This window comes from Pogona vitticeps, chromosome 5 (genome assembly GCF_051106095.1).
Source record: "Pogona vitticeps strain Pit_001003342236 chromosome 5, PviZW2.1, whole genome shotgun sequence".
Classification (NCBI taxonomy): Eukaryota; Metazoa; Chordata; class Lepidosauria; order Squamata; family Agamidae; genus Pogona; species Pogona vitticeps.
In genome coordinates this window covers 14,308,274-14,324,523 of record NC_135787.1, presented here as the reverse complement: position 1 = coordinate 14,324,523, position 16,250 = coordinate 14,308,274, and the positions used below count along the sequence as shown (strand labels likewise).

Sequence of the window (16,250 nt, the reverse complement as noted above, 5' to 3'; positions counted from 1 at the left end):
ACCCAGAGTCATACAGTATAAACATTTCTTTTTCACACATGTTTATTTAATAGATTCTTACATCATCTAATATAGCCAGGGGAAAGTTGTAAAGGTTCTTTACAAGGTATTTAAGAATATATCCATTGCTCCATGGTGTTATCTTATGGTTTTCTCCAAAGGGATCAGATGAGTGGCTTCATTCATTTCCCAAAAGAAAGATCATACCAGGGAGGAAAGTAGATGGATAATAGTGTTTTAAAGTAAAAGAGAGAGAATTACTTCAATGGCAAGAAAACTTCTGCTCTCCCTTTCATACGGCATAGACATGGTGTTCAAATAATAGATAATGACATCCAAGAATTCCATGCACGGGACATTTCTCAACCAGTTAGGTCAGTTTTTCCCAGTTGGGTGTGTTGGACTGCAATTCACAGTGTCCTCCCAGTAACATGTCCCTAATTTATATGCAACATGCAATTGGCCACATTGGTTGGAAATGATTGGAAAAAAAACACCAACTCAAACAGGTAAGAAATCATAACAAAAAACTGTAGGCAAATTCAGGCCCAGAGAGGAAATCCATTACGTCATGTTTCCTTATCCTTGTATCCAACAACAAAATCAAATTTCAGTGCATTCGTCTTCTGGAAAGCTGCCACCGCACGGACTGGAAGGAACCTGGGGAAATGGGTGAAGAAAAATCTTAATCCCTCATATACTGACTGTGTAAAAGCCAAGTAACCCAATTGCTGATTAGGCCTGAATCACTGAAAGTTAATATAATATAATATATTATATTAACTGCTAATATAAAGCAGTCGGTTTATTTATTTAATTTATATGCCGCCCACTCTACCCAAAGGTCTCTGGGCGGTTGCCAGGGTTCACCACAGCTACTTACCTATCCAACATTATAATGAATTTCAGAAGTGGCGGAATGAAAATCATTTTCTTGTTGGTTAATACACCCTTTATTACATGCTTTGCAACTTCTTCAGGCTCCATGGGTGGCATTAATCTGAAGATAACATAAATACGGTATTTACAGTCATCCAAAGGAATGAGATGGGGTGGGGGGTGGTCATCTTTGCAAGATCAAAACTCAGCGGCTGAAGCTGATGCAAAAATCACATGGGGATGAAACAGTCAAAGAATTGTGTGGTCAAGAGAGCCGTGATGCCTCCTGGACCTAATCGGGTAGCATAAATAAGGAATAGGAAAATTAGCATCAAAACATAGAAGAGCAGGTAAAGAGGGGTGGAGAACATGTGGTGTTGTTCTGCGCCATCAAGTCAAAACCAATTTATAATGAAAAATGAAGGAGAGGAAACAAACAAAAAAAAGGAAAAAAGCAATTTGCATTCTTTTCTTCTGAAGCTCGGTGGTTCTAGTGAAGAGACTGATCCTGTCCTTTTACATTTGTTAAATGAATAAGGACATCAGAAATTCTAGTCATGGATCTCCAAGATGATGTGGAGTTTAACCTAAAGCTGCCAGCTCAATTGGGTTTGATTTCAGAAGACAGAAAGATGTTCACATTTTTTGGTACAAGCTTCTTTAGATTTTGTTTGTCTTTTGATGTGACAAAGACTAGGGAAGTCACTCAAGACTGGGGAAGTCACTCTCCTACAGCTGCTGGACTCAGATACCCATCAGGCTCGGATAACCATCTTGCATCATTGTTAGGAATAGTGCAAGCAGCCCTTCCTCAATCTTGGAAAGGCCAAGAGTTCTCCTCCCTTGAGCTACAGAACAGAAAGGAAATACTGTAGTAAACAACAGAAGCAACACAGAGAGATCCCTCCAAGGGCGGAATATGTAAGGGCTAATAGAAGACTTTCCTGATACAGTACCTTGAAGAAGGGTTTTTGACAAAGTCAGTATTTATAAACATAGGGCAGACACATGACGTTTTAACTCCATTCTTCCTCAGTGCAGACAGCTCTTGGGTCAGTGCTCTGTGAAACCCGACAGCAGCAAATTTGGTAGAGCTAAGAGGGGGAAATCAGATACTGTTTTAGTGGGCTGTATAATAATTTTCTCATTTGGTTCCTGTGTCATGAATTGATGCATACAGATCTCTCACACCCTCTGTTGTGATCTCAGACCTACATACAAAATATCTGCGGGTGAAACTGCGGGTGAGGTGAAATGTGCCATTATGCCACTATTTAAAAAATAATGACACCAGGAGCACAGGCATGTATTTTCATGAGTAACACAAGGTGTGGGGAAAGGAGATTTAAAATTTCCCATTCCTTCCCTAAAGTTTCAATCACCCTTTGAGCTGCAATGATTGTTATGGAAAATAGCGTCCGTTGGTGTCTATAGGAGTAAATGTTGTTGGAAAAGTTGGAGATGGAGAAGCTATGTTCCCCCTGCCAAAACAAGACTAGTAGCAGATTGTTGTACAACAGGATTTAGTCATTAAGCCAATGGAACTTATGTAAGTGTTGATTTAAGAAGTCTAATTCATTCAAACAACTCTACTTAGTAAAGATTAAAAACTGGATTTAGGCTTTCCTGTAGAATACTTTTAGAGGCTTTCCCTACAACTAGCGAAGAATATCGTTCTTGTTGATTGGGGCTATCTTTGCCATACATACCAGTAAGCAACAAGAAAAGGAGCCACTAAGTGTCCCCCTGCAGATGCCACTGTGACAATATGGCCATGGTTCTTCTTCATCATTGTTGGTAGGAAAGCCTTGACGGTCTGAAAGTAAATGTGAAGTAGAGAAAATAACTTTCCATGGATGTCAGCTGGTCCTTATGACAGATTGAAAGCAGGAATTATAAGCTTATGATGAATGAAGAACCTCATACAAGTATGGCAAAATAAAACAAGCCATCTACGTCAACATTCTATCATGCAGCTGGAAATAAACCAACGATCAGATTCGTGTGTTTGAAAAAACCTTGACTTACAAACTTAATCCGTATTGGAACAGTATTTGTATGTTGAAACGTTCGTAAGTCGAAGCAAAATTTCCCGTAGGAATGCATTGAAAACCATTTAACCCTTTCCAGCTGTTTTTCATTCGCATGTAGAGGCACCGTTCGCAAGTAGAAGCATTAGTTCCCATAGGAACTAAGGCAAAACCGGTTAATCCATATTCTACCACTACGGGGAGAATTTTTCTTCTTTTGTCCTAAGATGAACTTACGTCAAAAAAGGGCAGGAAAGGAGGGAGGGAGTGAACACCTTCTAAACAGAACACCTTTTAACCCAAGCATCGTTTAAACAAAACCAAGCACCTTTTAGCTTAAAAAGGGGGGACAGGAGAACACCTTTTAAACAAAACACGTTTTTTTCCTGTTCGTAAGTCGAAGCTCTGTTCGCAAGTCAAAGCAAAATTTTGTGAACGGAGCGGTTCGTAAGTCAAAATGTTTGTTGATAGGGATGTTCGTAAATCGAGGTTCCACTGTACAGTGGTGCCCCGCATAGCGACGTTAATCCATTCCGGATTAATTGTCGCTATCCGGAAACATCGCAATGCGAGGGGGAAACCCCAGAGAAACTATGGGGCGAAAACTCACCGTTATGCAAAGATCCTCCATAGCGCTGCCATTTTCGCCGCCTCGGAAAGCGAGGAAATCGCGCGAAAATGGTTGCGGCGCCCATTTTGGGCACCCAGCAGCCATTTTGGAACCACCGATCAGCTGTTCCGCAAACATCGCAATGCGAAGATCGGTAAGCGAAACGCTTACCAATCATCGCAATGCGATGTTTAGGCTATTAAAACATCGCAATGCGATCGCATTAGCGATCCCAAAAAATAGATCGCTATGCGGATTCGTCGTTAAACGGTGTGCTCGTTATGCGAGGCACAACTGTATATGTAACCTAATCCACAACAATCAGTACTAAACTTGGGTTTACCCAGTAGTGAGCAAGAATGTTGACTTCAAACATTTTCTGAATGTCATGGTCTTCGGTTGATAGCACATCTGTTGGTGATACCACACCAGCATTATTCATCAAGATGCTCACGTCCCCAATCTCTTCTTTCACCTTTTTAAAGAAATGAAGTGCGTAGATTACGACAGGTTCCGTTTCTTGTGTAGCTGGAGTTTTGTTCACTTTTAACAACCTGTTGTAGCCAAATTGCTGATATAGGAATAGATTTCTGAACTATGGCACAAGTGTTGGGACTAGGACAGAAATCTTCTTTCAGTTAAACAGACACATGGGATGCTGAATACGGTAGGACCCCCCACATTTGTGGGGGATTGGTTTTGCAGATGCTGAAAAATGTGGGGTATAGGGAATGCTATTAGAAGAGCAAACACTATACAGTGGTGCCCTGCATGATGACGATAATCCATTCCCCTGAAATTGCTGTTAGGCGAAATCGTTGTCATGCGAAATCCGTTTCCCCATTGGAATGCATTGAAACCCGTTTAATGCGTTCCAATGGGGAAAATACCTCGTCATCCAGCGAAGATCGCCCATAGGGAAGCCATTTTCTGAGTGCCGATCAGCTGTAAAAATGGCTGCCCTGCGAAGCATGGGTCCGGAAAACACAGGGCAGCCATTTTGCGAAGCCAACAATCAGCTGTGAAAAATTGTTGTCTTGCGAACAAACGGTCCGCAAAGCACAGACCAAATCATTGTGAAGTGAAAATCCCCCGTTGGAACGACTGTTTTGCGAATCGCTATAGAGATTGTAAAAAGTCATTATTATGCAGAGTTGTCGTTTAGTGGGGTCGTCATCATGTGGGGCACCACTGTACATAGCATGGTCTCTGTCTACCTCAAGTGGCCAGTTCTGGTAATGACATTGAGGAAATATATTTCTCTAGTGAACGCTATACATAACATGGTCTCTGACTCCCTCTAGTGCCCAGTTTTAGTAACTTCATAATTAGAAATATATTTCTAAGCATTTTTCTTTTAATTTTAAATATTTCCAGACCATGTATAAGTGAATCAGTAAATACTGATCCTACAGATACAGAAGCCCTACTGTATAGCTATGTTGTCCATATGTGACATACTTGGAGTTTCAAAGCCGATCTTTGCTTGCTGGCAGCGTTTCCAGTGTCAGTGAGCAAGCACATGAGAGATGGAGATTAAAAGTATCTTATACTGGGAATCTATTAGCAGTTCTGGACACAGTTTGAAAAGATTACTTTTGTTGGACAGTAGCTTCTGGAGCCAGGCTGGCTCGGGTTATGGAAAGCAGAGAAAGTTATGTTTCCAAGCTCTCTTTTAAAGACAACCTTTTGACAGTTACGGATTTCCCAGTGTCCCTGTTTCCCCAAGCACATGTCCTGCGCCTATAGCTTCCTGCGGTGGGCCATTTTTCACAGGTCCAGCATGTATTAGGAGCATTTATTACGAGGTGTGATTTGTCCATGAGCCTCACTGAGCAGATAAACATAGCCCTCATCCCACCCCAAAGCTAGTTAAATTCTCGCTCACACCAGATATGTGTTTTGCACTGCAAACCCCTTGGGCAGGCATGAGAAAAGTACCTGAAATGATAAGGGTTCCTTGATTTATCCCTGACTTCTTTTTGTTCCAAAAATATTATTATTTTCACAATATTATTATTGTCTAACAGATTTGGGAAAACTTTGGAGCTGAATTCTCACCTTGTCTGCTGCTCTATAGATCTCTTCTCGTTTGCTGCAGTCCACCACAAACGCATGTGCAGTGGCCCCCAGTCTTTTGCATTCTTCCGCTGTTTCTTCAACACCCTTCTGCAAAGGGAAAGCAACGTTTAAAAAAATACAGTCCTCCTCTGAATCCAGAACATGATAGATAAAAAAGACCTTATTGATATTTCTTACGATAATTTTTCTTCTCTAGTACAAAGACAGTGTCCTTGTGCCATTAAGCTAAAAATCATAGTCTTAAAATGTATTCTCAGTGTCACGAGAAGAACTTGATAGTGTAGGGCTTTAAAAGATTGCATTATAGGTTACTTGTACTTCTTGTACTTCCTTGTATGGAAGGTTTTCCTTAAGAAGTGATACAGCTCACGCTCTTTAACAATAGCTTTGTGCTTCCAAGTTAATTCTGAGCTATGGAAACCACATTCCATAGTTTTCTACATATGCTAAGTATTTTCTACATACATTCAAAATACTGAGAAGAGGCTTATCATTCCCCTCTCTGGGGGAGACTCTGCGACAGTGGGGCATGCCCAAGGCTACATAAGCTTGGGTTTTCTCCTGCAGGGATGTGGTGGCGCTGCGGGCTAAAACGCAGAAGCCTGTGCTGCAGGGTCAGAAGACCAAGCACTCGTAAAATCGAATCCACGCGACGGAGTGAGTGCCCGTCGCTTGTCCCAGCTCCCGCCAACCTAGCGGTTCGAAAGCATGCAAATGCGAGTAAATAAATAGGGACCACTTCGGTGGGAAGGTAACAGCGTTCCGTGTCTAAGTCGCACTGGCCATGTGACCACGGAAGATTGTCTTCAGACAAAACGTTGGCTCTATGGCTTGGAAACAGGGATGAGTACCGCCCCCTAGAGTCGAACACGACTGGACAAAAATTGTCAAGGGGAACCTTTATCTTTCTCCTGCACCACACAATTGAACTCTCAGCCTCTGTTATGCCTATTAATGAGCCAGCCAACTTTTTAAAGGTTACCAATTAACCACCTGAAAGCTTGCTACACAAACCGAAACTTTCCCTCCTTATGGGTGCCGTAGGAACACTAAGCCACTTTAGGAACCACGAGAAAATATTAACAAGCTGTGGTGACAGTCCCGATTGACTGATCAGGGTACAAAAGTGTGACAAGAGAGGGGGGGAAAAAGAGTTCAAATCCGGGACAGCATCCCCCCCCCCATTTCAAGATAGAAGTCCCGGCTGTGTTGAGCTGTGCTATTGCCCCTGACCCCTCAGAGAGCACCTCACGAGCCTTAATCCAAACCCCACAGTGTTCTATTTCCCTCCAACCCATCACTGAAGAAGTTGAGGCTTGGGAAGCCAGGTGGGCTTAATCCTGATGCCCCGACACTTTGCCATTCCGCCCGGGTGCTCTCCTGCCTCACTGCCGCTGGGCCTCGTTTCTTGCTATCCTTGTGCCGCTTTGTGCTGCCTCCACAGCTTAGTTATTTCTGGAAAACTATTTCAACTATGCTTGGCTCTGCTTGATGGCAAGATGAAAAGCGAGGAGAAGAGGACAATGATGGCAGTGGCAACAGCAGTGATTTGTTTTGAATTTCTTGGCTACCTGATTGTTTCCAGAGCAACAGCTAGGTCTTCAACTCCAAGATTGCCAGAGGCTGCAACTGCGGCTGCTGCTGTCATCACTATCCTGATTCTTTTCTTTCTAGCCAAGTCTCATAAATGTTCCCGTGTTGGACCAGGCACCAGTGAATGACATGTACAGTAGGACACTCCTATCCACTGGGGATTGGTTCCAAGTCTCCTGCAGATACTGAAAGCCATAGATAATAGCAAGTGTATATGTGTGTGTGTGTGTGTCAAAGAGAGAGAGAGAGAGAGCATGGCAAAAGGGAGAAAAAACAGGAAAAAAAAATCTTTTCACATAGATCACCAGAACTGGCTACTAAAGAGCTCAAGAGACCACTCTAAGTATTCACTAACAAGTATTCATAGCATGGTCTCTGGCTCCCTCTAGTGGTCGGTTCTGATAGTACATGTGAAAATAGTTTTTTCTGATTTTTTCTTTTAATTTTTTCAGACTGCGAATAAGTGAAACTGTGGATACTGATCCCACAGATACAGGGGTCATACTGTATTCATGCTTACATGCCACATTTCTCATCCCTTTCTTTGTCAGATGTGGTTAAGCATGCCACCAGTCCTGCGAAAGGACAAGGACAGAAATCAAGGGCTGTCCTTCTGCCTCTGATGAAACAGCTTTAGTTTCTTCTCCGTTTGCAGAAAGAAGAGAGAAAGCATCACAATAGTCAAGGCCATTGGTCCAAAGGGCAGTTGAAGCAAGTGCTGCAGGCTCACCGTATAGCCATATTCAGCTGTAAACCAGACGGACAGGTTACTAATCAAACTTTAACAGGTCATTAATCAAACCTTGCTGAAAGAGAACAAGGCCATTGTGAAATCTGTCTGGGGCAAAGCCCTTGTTAGGGAAAGATGAAAAAGATGTCAACACAGAAGTCCTACGTTGCCTATGGGCACTGTAAAAAAAGAAGAAAAGCTGCCACATACAGTATATAAGGAGACTCCAATTTGACACTTTCAGAAAATAGTCAGGTGATGATATCCACCAAATGGACCAAGAAGAAGCAATTCTACACTATTTGATTCATTCAGCTCTTGCCAAGCATGCAGGCTTGGAATGTCAAAACAAAGCAAATTCAATAGGGCCTTGGCATTTCCAGAAATGTGAAAACTAACAAGGCACTAGCAGAAGGTGTTGGTGTGTGTGATTAAACATTTCCTGAAATCTCTTCCTGAGCGCAAAGGACAAGGGGCTGGCTTATCTGTGGTGCAACCTAGCCTAATTCAAACCTGTAGTTCAATGCTTTCCAATGGGGGAGAAAAAAATTCACCAAAAATTAACAAAGAGTCAGATCAAAGCCAAATTAAGTTTGCAAAGGTTTTAGAAGGTGCACTAACGATCCCAAACATTTAAAACCGTTTTTGAACCTTTTAAGACACTTTAAAAATAGCGAAAATGGAACATCGCTAAGCAAAACAGGGGACCTAAAACTGTCTTCGCTAAGCGAGGCAAGGTCCCAAACATCACTATGTGAATTTTCCCCATAGGGAACATCACTAAACGGAGTGCAAAATCGCTCCAAAAACCTCATCGCTAAGCGAATACATCATTAAATGAGGCAATCGCTAAGCGAGGCACCACTGTACTATGCATTCTCTCTCACACACAAATGCACACACATGTTCACACCTATTTATACTTCTCTTGCATCCATTTACAGCTATCTATCGGCTTCTAATGTATTTCTATCTCTTTTCTTTCTCTGTCTAAGCCTAAGCACATACAGGATTTAAGAAAGGCTGCTGCGGGAGGAAGGGAAGAGTTCAAAGGGAGAGACAGAGAAAGAAAAGAGATAGAAGCACAACAGAAGCAGATAGCAAGCTGTAAATGGATGCAAGAAAAGTATAAATAGGTATGAACATGTGTTTGTATATATACAGTGGTGCCTTGCAAGACGAATTTAATTTGTTCCGCAGTTAATGTCGTCTTGCGAAACGCGCTTTCCCATAGGAATGCATTGAAATCTAACTAATGTGTTCCTATGGAGAAAAAAGGTCAGAACAAAGTCAAATTTGGTTTACAAAGGGTTTATTAAGTGCTCTTTAAAGGCATACATATTGTGTAGGTGATTTCAAAATTTTCAATCAAAAACTTTAACTTTTAAAACATCATAGAAAAACATTTAAAAATCAGCAAGCATGAGGCAGGAACAAAAAAATGAAAAACATTCATCTTGCAAAGCATGGCCATAGGAACATTCGTCTTGCGAGTCATCAACCTCATCGCCAAAACCATTCATCTTGGAGGTTTTTGTCTGGAGAGGCATTTGTCTTGCAAGGCACCACTGTATCTCCTTTCGGTATCAATGAAGATTTTTAAAAGCCTAATTACTGCACAGGAGGCAATTTTCTGAAAGAGGCGGAGTGGTAGAGAAGTGGAGGTTTGACCCTTTTCAGCCTAGTTACCTGAAGTTTGACTGAAAATGGAAGACACTAGAGAATTCTTTCCATGCTCCAAATATCTGACTTAACACAGAACCATAGCTTCTCTGTGCACAATTAGGTCTTAAATCAGGACCAAGCCTAAATTGTGTTAGATTCCCATCTTCCTTGATCCTAAAAAGACAGCCTATTATGATTTTAACTTAAGTTAAGCCGCCTAGAGTGTTCGCGACGAACAGATAGGCGGAGTATAAATGGAATAAATAAATAAATTAATAAATTAAGTTACTACACATGGTAGTCCCAAATGTGCAGTACAAAACTGGAGCCTACCAATTCACAATGCACCTTAGTGTGTTCAGTGAAATGTATTCCTAAATAAGCATATATAGGATTGTACCCTCCTAATTTTGAATATTCCTATTATTTCATTTTTTTATCATACTTTTCAGAACAAAGTCTTCCCAAGGGGATCATAGACGTTATAAAAACAAGTGTTCATATTTGTGTGCGAATTATAAAGCAAATGAAGAAATGCATATACTGATACGATGGCCTCTCTTACCTTATTGATATCCCAGAGAATGACCGTGCATTGACGTTTTGCAAATTCATAAGCTGTGGCTCTCCCAAGTCCATGGCCAGATCCAGTAATCAGGGCTATTTCTCCAGAGATAGACTTTTTCTTTACAGGGATGAAAAACTTGACAATTGCCTCTAAATAGGAGTAGAGGGTTATCAGGAGAAACAACGGGATCTCAAGTAAAAGATGCATTCTCTTCTCAAGCTTTTCCACACTGGGAGCAACCTGTAGCTGTGCGTACTCTGTTACTATTATCAGTGACTGACCTCTAGCACACGCTTCTTTCAGCTGATCGTTACGAAGCTGGGGCCGCATCTATAGCTTGGCCCTTTGGTAGAAATGTTGACTTAATGTTTTACTGCAGTTTGCTGCAGTGAACAGTCAGCAGGAGCTGTCACTGAAAATGAAGTTAATTATTCCCCACAAGATTGTAACCATTTTGCATGAGTATCTAGGTAAAGATTCGCCTTGACATTTAGTCCAGTCTTGTCCGACTCTAAGGCGGAGTGCTCATCCCTGTCTCCAAGCTGTAGAGCCAGCGTTTGTCTGTAGACAGTTTCCGTGGTCACGTGGCCAGTGCGACTAGACACAGAACGCCGTTACCTTCCCACTGAGGTGGTACCTATTTATCGACTCGCATTTACACGTTTTTGAACTGCTAGGAGCTAGGACAAGCGACAGGAGCTCACTCCGTCGTGTGGATTCAATCTTACGACTGCTGGTCTTCTGACCCTGCAGCACACAGAGGCTTCTGCGGTTTACCTCACAGCGCCACCACATCCCATGACTATCTACCCAACTTATCATCAAATTATTTATTTTTATTTTCTATAACCTGTGTTTTAGATCTTCAAACCTATCGTCGTTTAGTCGTTTAGTCGTGTCTGACTCTTCGTGACCCCATGGACCAGAGCACACCAGGCCCTCCTATCATCTACTGCCTCCCGGAGTTGTGTCAAATTCATGTTGGTTGCTTCGCAGACACTGTCCAGCCATCTCATCCTCGGTTGTCCCCTTCTCCTCTTGCCATCACACTTTCCCAACATCAGGGTCTTTTCCAGGGAGTCTTTTCTTCTCATTAGATGGCCAAAGTACTGGAGCCTCAGCTTCAGGATCTGTCCTTCCAGTGAGCACTCAGGGTTGATTTCCTTTAGAATTGATAGGTTTGTTCTCCTTGCAGTCCAGGGGATTCGCAAGAGTCTCCTCCAGCACCACAATTCAAAGGCATCAATTCTTCGGCGGTCTGCTTTCTTTATGGTCCAGCTCTCACTTCCATACATCACGACAGGAAAAACCATAGCTTTGACTATTCGGACTTTTGTTGGCAAGGTGATGTCTCTGCTTTTTAAGATGCTGTCAAGATTTGTCATCGCTTTCCTCCCAAGAAGCAGGTGTCTTTTAATTTCGTGGCTGCTGTCTCCATCTGCAGTGATCATGGAGCCCAGGAAAATAAAATCTGTCACTGCCTCCATATCTTCCCCTTCTATTTCCCAGGAGGTGATGGGACCAGTGGCCATGATCTTAGTTTTTTTGATGTTGAGTTTCAGACCGTTTTTTGCACTCTCCTCTTGCACCCTCATTACAAGGTTCTTTAATTCCTCCTCACTTTCTGCCATCAGAGTGGTGTCATCTGCATATCAGAGGTTGTTGATATTTCTTCCGGCAATCTTAATTCCGGCTTGGGATTCCTCCAGTCCAGCCTTCTGCATGATGTATTCTGCATATAAGTTAAATAAGCTGGGGGACAATATACAGCCTTGTCGTACTCCTTTCCCAATTTTGAACCAATCCGTTGTTCCATATCCAGTTCTAACTGTTGCTTCCTGTCCCACATATAGATTTCTCAGGAGACAGATAAGGTGGTCAGGCACTCCCATTTCTTTAAGAACTTGCCATAGTTTGTTGTGGTCCACACAGTCAAAGGCGTTTGCCTATCATTTTATGTTTATTATAAAATAATGTTATATATAGAACATACTGTATCATCAGGGCCTATTCTAAACTCCCCCTTTATTTCATGACATGCAATTAAAGTCATCTGTCTGCCACTGCTATCACAGTTTTGGAAGTGGACACAAAGTTCACTCTTAGGACAGCATTAGGTAAGTTGTAAGGGATACTGATCTAGACCATGTCTTCTCTCATGGAGTGAGTTTTAAACAGTGCTTACACTGTGATTGGAATAAGATATAGCTACACCCAATACCCTAAATCCACCAGCATAAATATCTTCAAAAAATTGTCTCTAGTTAATAAATTGACGTAGGCCTTTTAGGGAAGAACTTTCAAACTGAATTAGTTTTGGATTTTGGGAAGGGGCTCATCATTCATTTTGGGTCTTTTGGCTACCATGAAATGGACTGGCTTTATCAAGTTCTTCTCCCCCCCCCCCCCCCCGTATTGGGTTTGCCTGCCCATTCTACATTTTGTTGGAATTTTGTTTGCAAGTTTGCATACTGTCTGTAGTTTGTGTGACTGAGAGGGACATTTCTGGGCTGGGATAACTGTCTATCCAGCACTAACCGATTATTCCTTCCAACCTTTGATTTCAAAGAGAGCCCCGTCTCTGCTGAGTGCTTTTTCCTTCCCTTTCCTGGGCTGGTGGCAGAGCTGTTTGTTTGCTGCTGATCTGTTTGCTTGGTTGTTAGAACATGTGCAGTAAAGAAAGCAGCATGCACAAATCTTTAATTTCAAGCAATTGTAAATAAATACAATTTGTTTTTATTCTTTGTCCTACAAATGTCTCAGAGTGTGTTACTGAGACTTAAGTGCCTGTTAATGAGAAAGGGATGGGCTGTCTGGGGAATTTGGAGCTATTCTCCTCTGTGCGATCTCTGTACTTCTACTGCATAGAAGAAAACGTTTTACCAGAAATTCAAAACTCTGCAACACATTTCTTCTCAGAATCAGAGGTTAAGAAGGAAGTCAGACTGTTAGGCCCTAATTCCTGTCAAGGATTAAGAGAAGAAGCACCAGGGTATTCGATCTCATACACAGTGACTTATGTGGGCCACTCAATGTCTCATCACTGGGACATGACAGATATATTCTAATGTTTGTGGTTGCTTTCTTGAGGTACTGTGTCACCTCAAGACACGCTGAAAGTGAAGAGTGAAACACGTGATATGCTGAAGAAATATGTGGGGAGACTTAGGGGTTAGGGCAACTTTTTGAAATTCTTTATTTTCTTATCTACAGATGGGAAAACAGCATTGTAAGCTTCGGAGGAACCTAAGGTAAAGGTAAAGGTTCCCCTTGACAATTTTTGTCCAGTCGTGTTCGACTCTAGGGGGCGGTGCTCATCCCTGTTTCCAAGCCATAGAGCCAGCGTTTGTCTGAAGACAATCTTCCGTGGTCACATGGCCAGTGCGACTTAGACACGGAACGCCGTGACCTTCCTTCCCATCATGGAGGCACCTATTTATCTACTTGCATTTTTATGTGCTTTCGAACTGCTAGGTTGGCAGGAGCTGGGACAAGCGACGGGAGCTCACTCTGTCGCGTGGATTTGATCTTACGACTGCTGGTCTTCTGACCCTGCAGCACAGGCTTCTGCGGTTTAGCCCACAGCGCCACCACGTCCCTTGCGGAGGGACCTAGCTTGTCCTATATTTCCTTTTTTAGTTTGTGACGGGTGGCGCTCATGGTGCTTGCCCACTCTCCTGTACTCCCTCAAGCTTTAGGCAGGGTGGGGTAGCCCTGAAGAGGGAGATTAAACTTCAGGAAAGCCAGCTCTTCCAATCCCTCACCCACAAGGTGGGAACAGTGTGAACTCCTGTGGGACAGAGAAGAGATGTTCACTCTCCATGCTGGTGTAGGCTCAATAGGCGTGTTGCCCAGGGCTGGCCCCATTTCCCTCTTCTGCACCCAGTATTCCAGGGGATGTGTGGGCGGGACGTAACTGTGCATATCTTATCAGTCTTTCTAAGCCTCTTTCAGTTCTGATTGTCATATAGGTGTGGATTCCAATCAGAGTCTGTGACATGAAGACAACAGAATCGGTTCATTAGGTACTCAAAGAAGGAATTTAGGGCATACCAAAGTTCGCCTTGCCTAACCTTGTTATCAAGGCTGGGTGACTCCTACTATTAGGAGACCAAGGGAGGAGACCAAGATTGGTAGATGAGGAACGGGGAGGGGGCGTTGTAACAGAACTTTAATCTGATTTTCACATATTGAATTGAATTGAGTCACGTGCTTAGCAGAAGATTTCTAGCTGTCAACAGATTTTCATATAAGCTTGTGCAACATTTTAAACTGCAGTATCCAGAGAGCCTTTAAAATTGGGGATTAGAAAGGAAAAGGAGTAGCTGGACACCCTTGTTGCTTTTATAATCAGCTGAATATTCCTAGAAGGAAAATGTATAGGCCAACCGTTACCTAGCTTGGGCGCGGAAGTCTCCAGCAGAGGACCAAGAAAAGGAGACTGGCGTGGTGCGACACAATTTGACTGAAGCCGAAAAATACGTGCTAGTGGCGGTGCTCTAAAGGTGAGCAAAAGCCCCTAACAAAGATAGCGACAGACTGGTATACCTTAGTTTATCATTTTCTTATGCAAAAGAACTCAAAGGGCATCTTGAAGAGGTGTTGGGCTAGGCCTGGAGAGCAGGTTTTGACTGGTTTCAGGACAGTACTTCTATCCTTTGTAAAGAACACTGTATTGTCCCAGCCCAACTGAAGGTCCTTTTTTCAAGTTATCTTTTCCTACAGATTACGCAGCAGCATTAAGGAATGCCAGAAACACGCACACGTGCATATAAGCATAGCAAGAGGTGAGTAATGAAGGCACAATACTTCTGCAATATAAAACACTCCCATAAGACTGGCAGTTTTCTTGGAAAAGGTACAGCAATTAATACAATAATACAATTTCATAAATGTAGACTAACAATTCCTCCCTTTTGTTCATCAGTGTGGTCGCTTTTACAGATGCTTTGATGAACGCTTAACTGATTTAATAACCACATACCCTGAGTCCAGTTCTACCTGCGAGCTGGTTGAGGGTAAGTTAGAGAATACCATATACACTGAAGGACTTGGCACAGAGGACAGTTTTGGAAGACACTGAATAAGGAGAGCGCAGCAATAGATACACATGCAAGCAAGAAATAATATACCAATGAGTAAAAGAAATCCGATAAAGAACTGACCAACTGTAACCAATTGAGGTTAGGTGTCCACAATGTGAGCCAGCGTCAATCCCAAGACATACCAAAAGTGTGTATTTTTACGCTTTTTGTGCATGTAGCTAAAGAGGTTGAGGGTTTGTTGTATTGACTTATGCCAATGTGCTTGGGAAAGTGTCTTCCGGTTTCAAACAGAAAACCGAAAGCACTTTTTCAGTTTATTGAAATTATTGCCATTAGAGATGGGCACAAACTGGTTCATCCCAGATTGCCCCAGTTTGTAAAGGTGCAGCACAGGGGGTGGTGCTCCCTTCCCCTGCCTCCTCGGCTGGTTCAGCCGCTCAGCAGGCCCAGCTTGCTTGCTTTTTCCACTTCCTCGGCTGATCTCCCGGTTAAGAGCAAGAGCACAGACGTTTTCTGACCTGCCCTTTTGTCTGAGTGGGAGATCAGCCAAGAGGGCAGGGCCGAGAAGCCTGAGCTGTTGCCGGGACTGGGAGATCAGCTGAAGAGGTGTAGGAAGCTACCCCGCTGGGCCTGGTGAGTGGCTGATTGAGCCAGAGGAGGTGGGGGAGGAGGGGAACAGCCGCACCTGCTGCCTTTACGAACTGGGACGAACCAGTTTGTGCCCATCTCTAATTGCCATCACTCAAGACTGATGTGACTTTACTTCAGCAGTACTGAAGTTGGCCAGACTTTGGGGTGGGATCAGATAGCGATATTGATTACATTTTGGACCACATTTTGGGTCGAGCTATTTTCTGGCAACTACATGATGTGCAGGAAATCACGAATCAGTCTCACCCTACTTTGTTCCCAAGGTTGTTTGTCCAATGATTGGGCTACTTTTTTTTTAGAGCTGGGCTGGAGCGATGGGGATTAAATTTTGTGTGCACATGAGGATTGCTCTAAAGGAAACTGCAGCCAGCAAAGTGATCTTTTCCAGCGTGATCCA

At 42.9% G+C, this 16,250-nt stretch overlaps 1 protein-coding gene across 1 annotated transcript; it reads right to left on the bottom strand.

The window, feature by feature from the left end:
- Positions 1-24: 24 nt before the first annotated feature.
- On the bottom strand, positions 25-10,776 carry LOC110085328 (estradiol 17-beta-dehydrogenase 11). Its single transcript, XM_020805394.3, has 7 exons — positions 10,155-10,776; positions 5,581-5,688; positions 3,863-3,994; positions 2,589-2,695; positions 1,836-1,973; positions 884-1,000; positions 25-660 (listed from the first exon to the last, which is right to left on the bottom strand). Exons 1-7 carry the CDS (start codon positions 10,485-10,487, stop codon positions 570-572), a joined length of 1,026 nt encoding a protein of 341 aa, XP_020661053.3. The 5' UTR covers positions 10,488-10,776; the 3' UTR covers positions 25-569.
- Positions 10,777-16,250: the final 5,474 nt, after the last annotated feature.

Excerpts from the sequence above, each read along its gene's own strand:
- LOC110085328 (XM_020805394.3), bottom strand. The coding sequence starts at position 10,487 with ATGCGGCCCCAGCTTCGTAACGATCAGCTGAAAGAAGCGTGTGCTAGA. Across the intron at positions 2,696-3,862 it reads ACATTCTTGCTCACTACTGG|ACCGTCAAGGCTTTCCTACC; the intron begins GTAAACCCAAGT and ends ATTTACTTTCAG. Across the intron at positions 1,974-2,588 it reads CCTTTTCTTGTTGCTTACTG|CTCTACCAAATTTGCTGCTG; the intron begins GTATGTATGGCA and ends TCCCCCTCTTAG.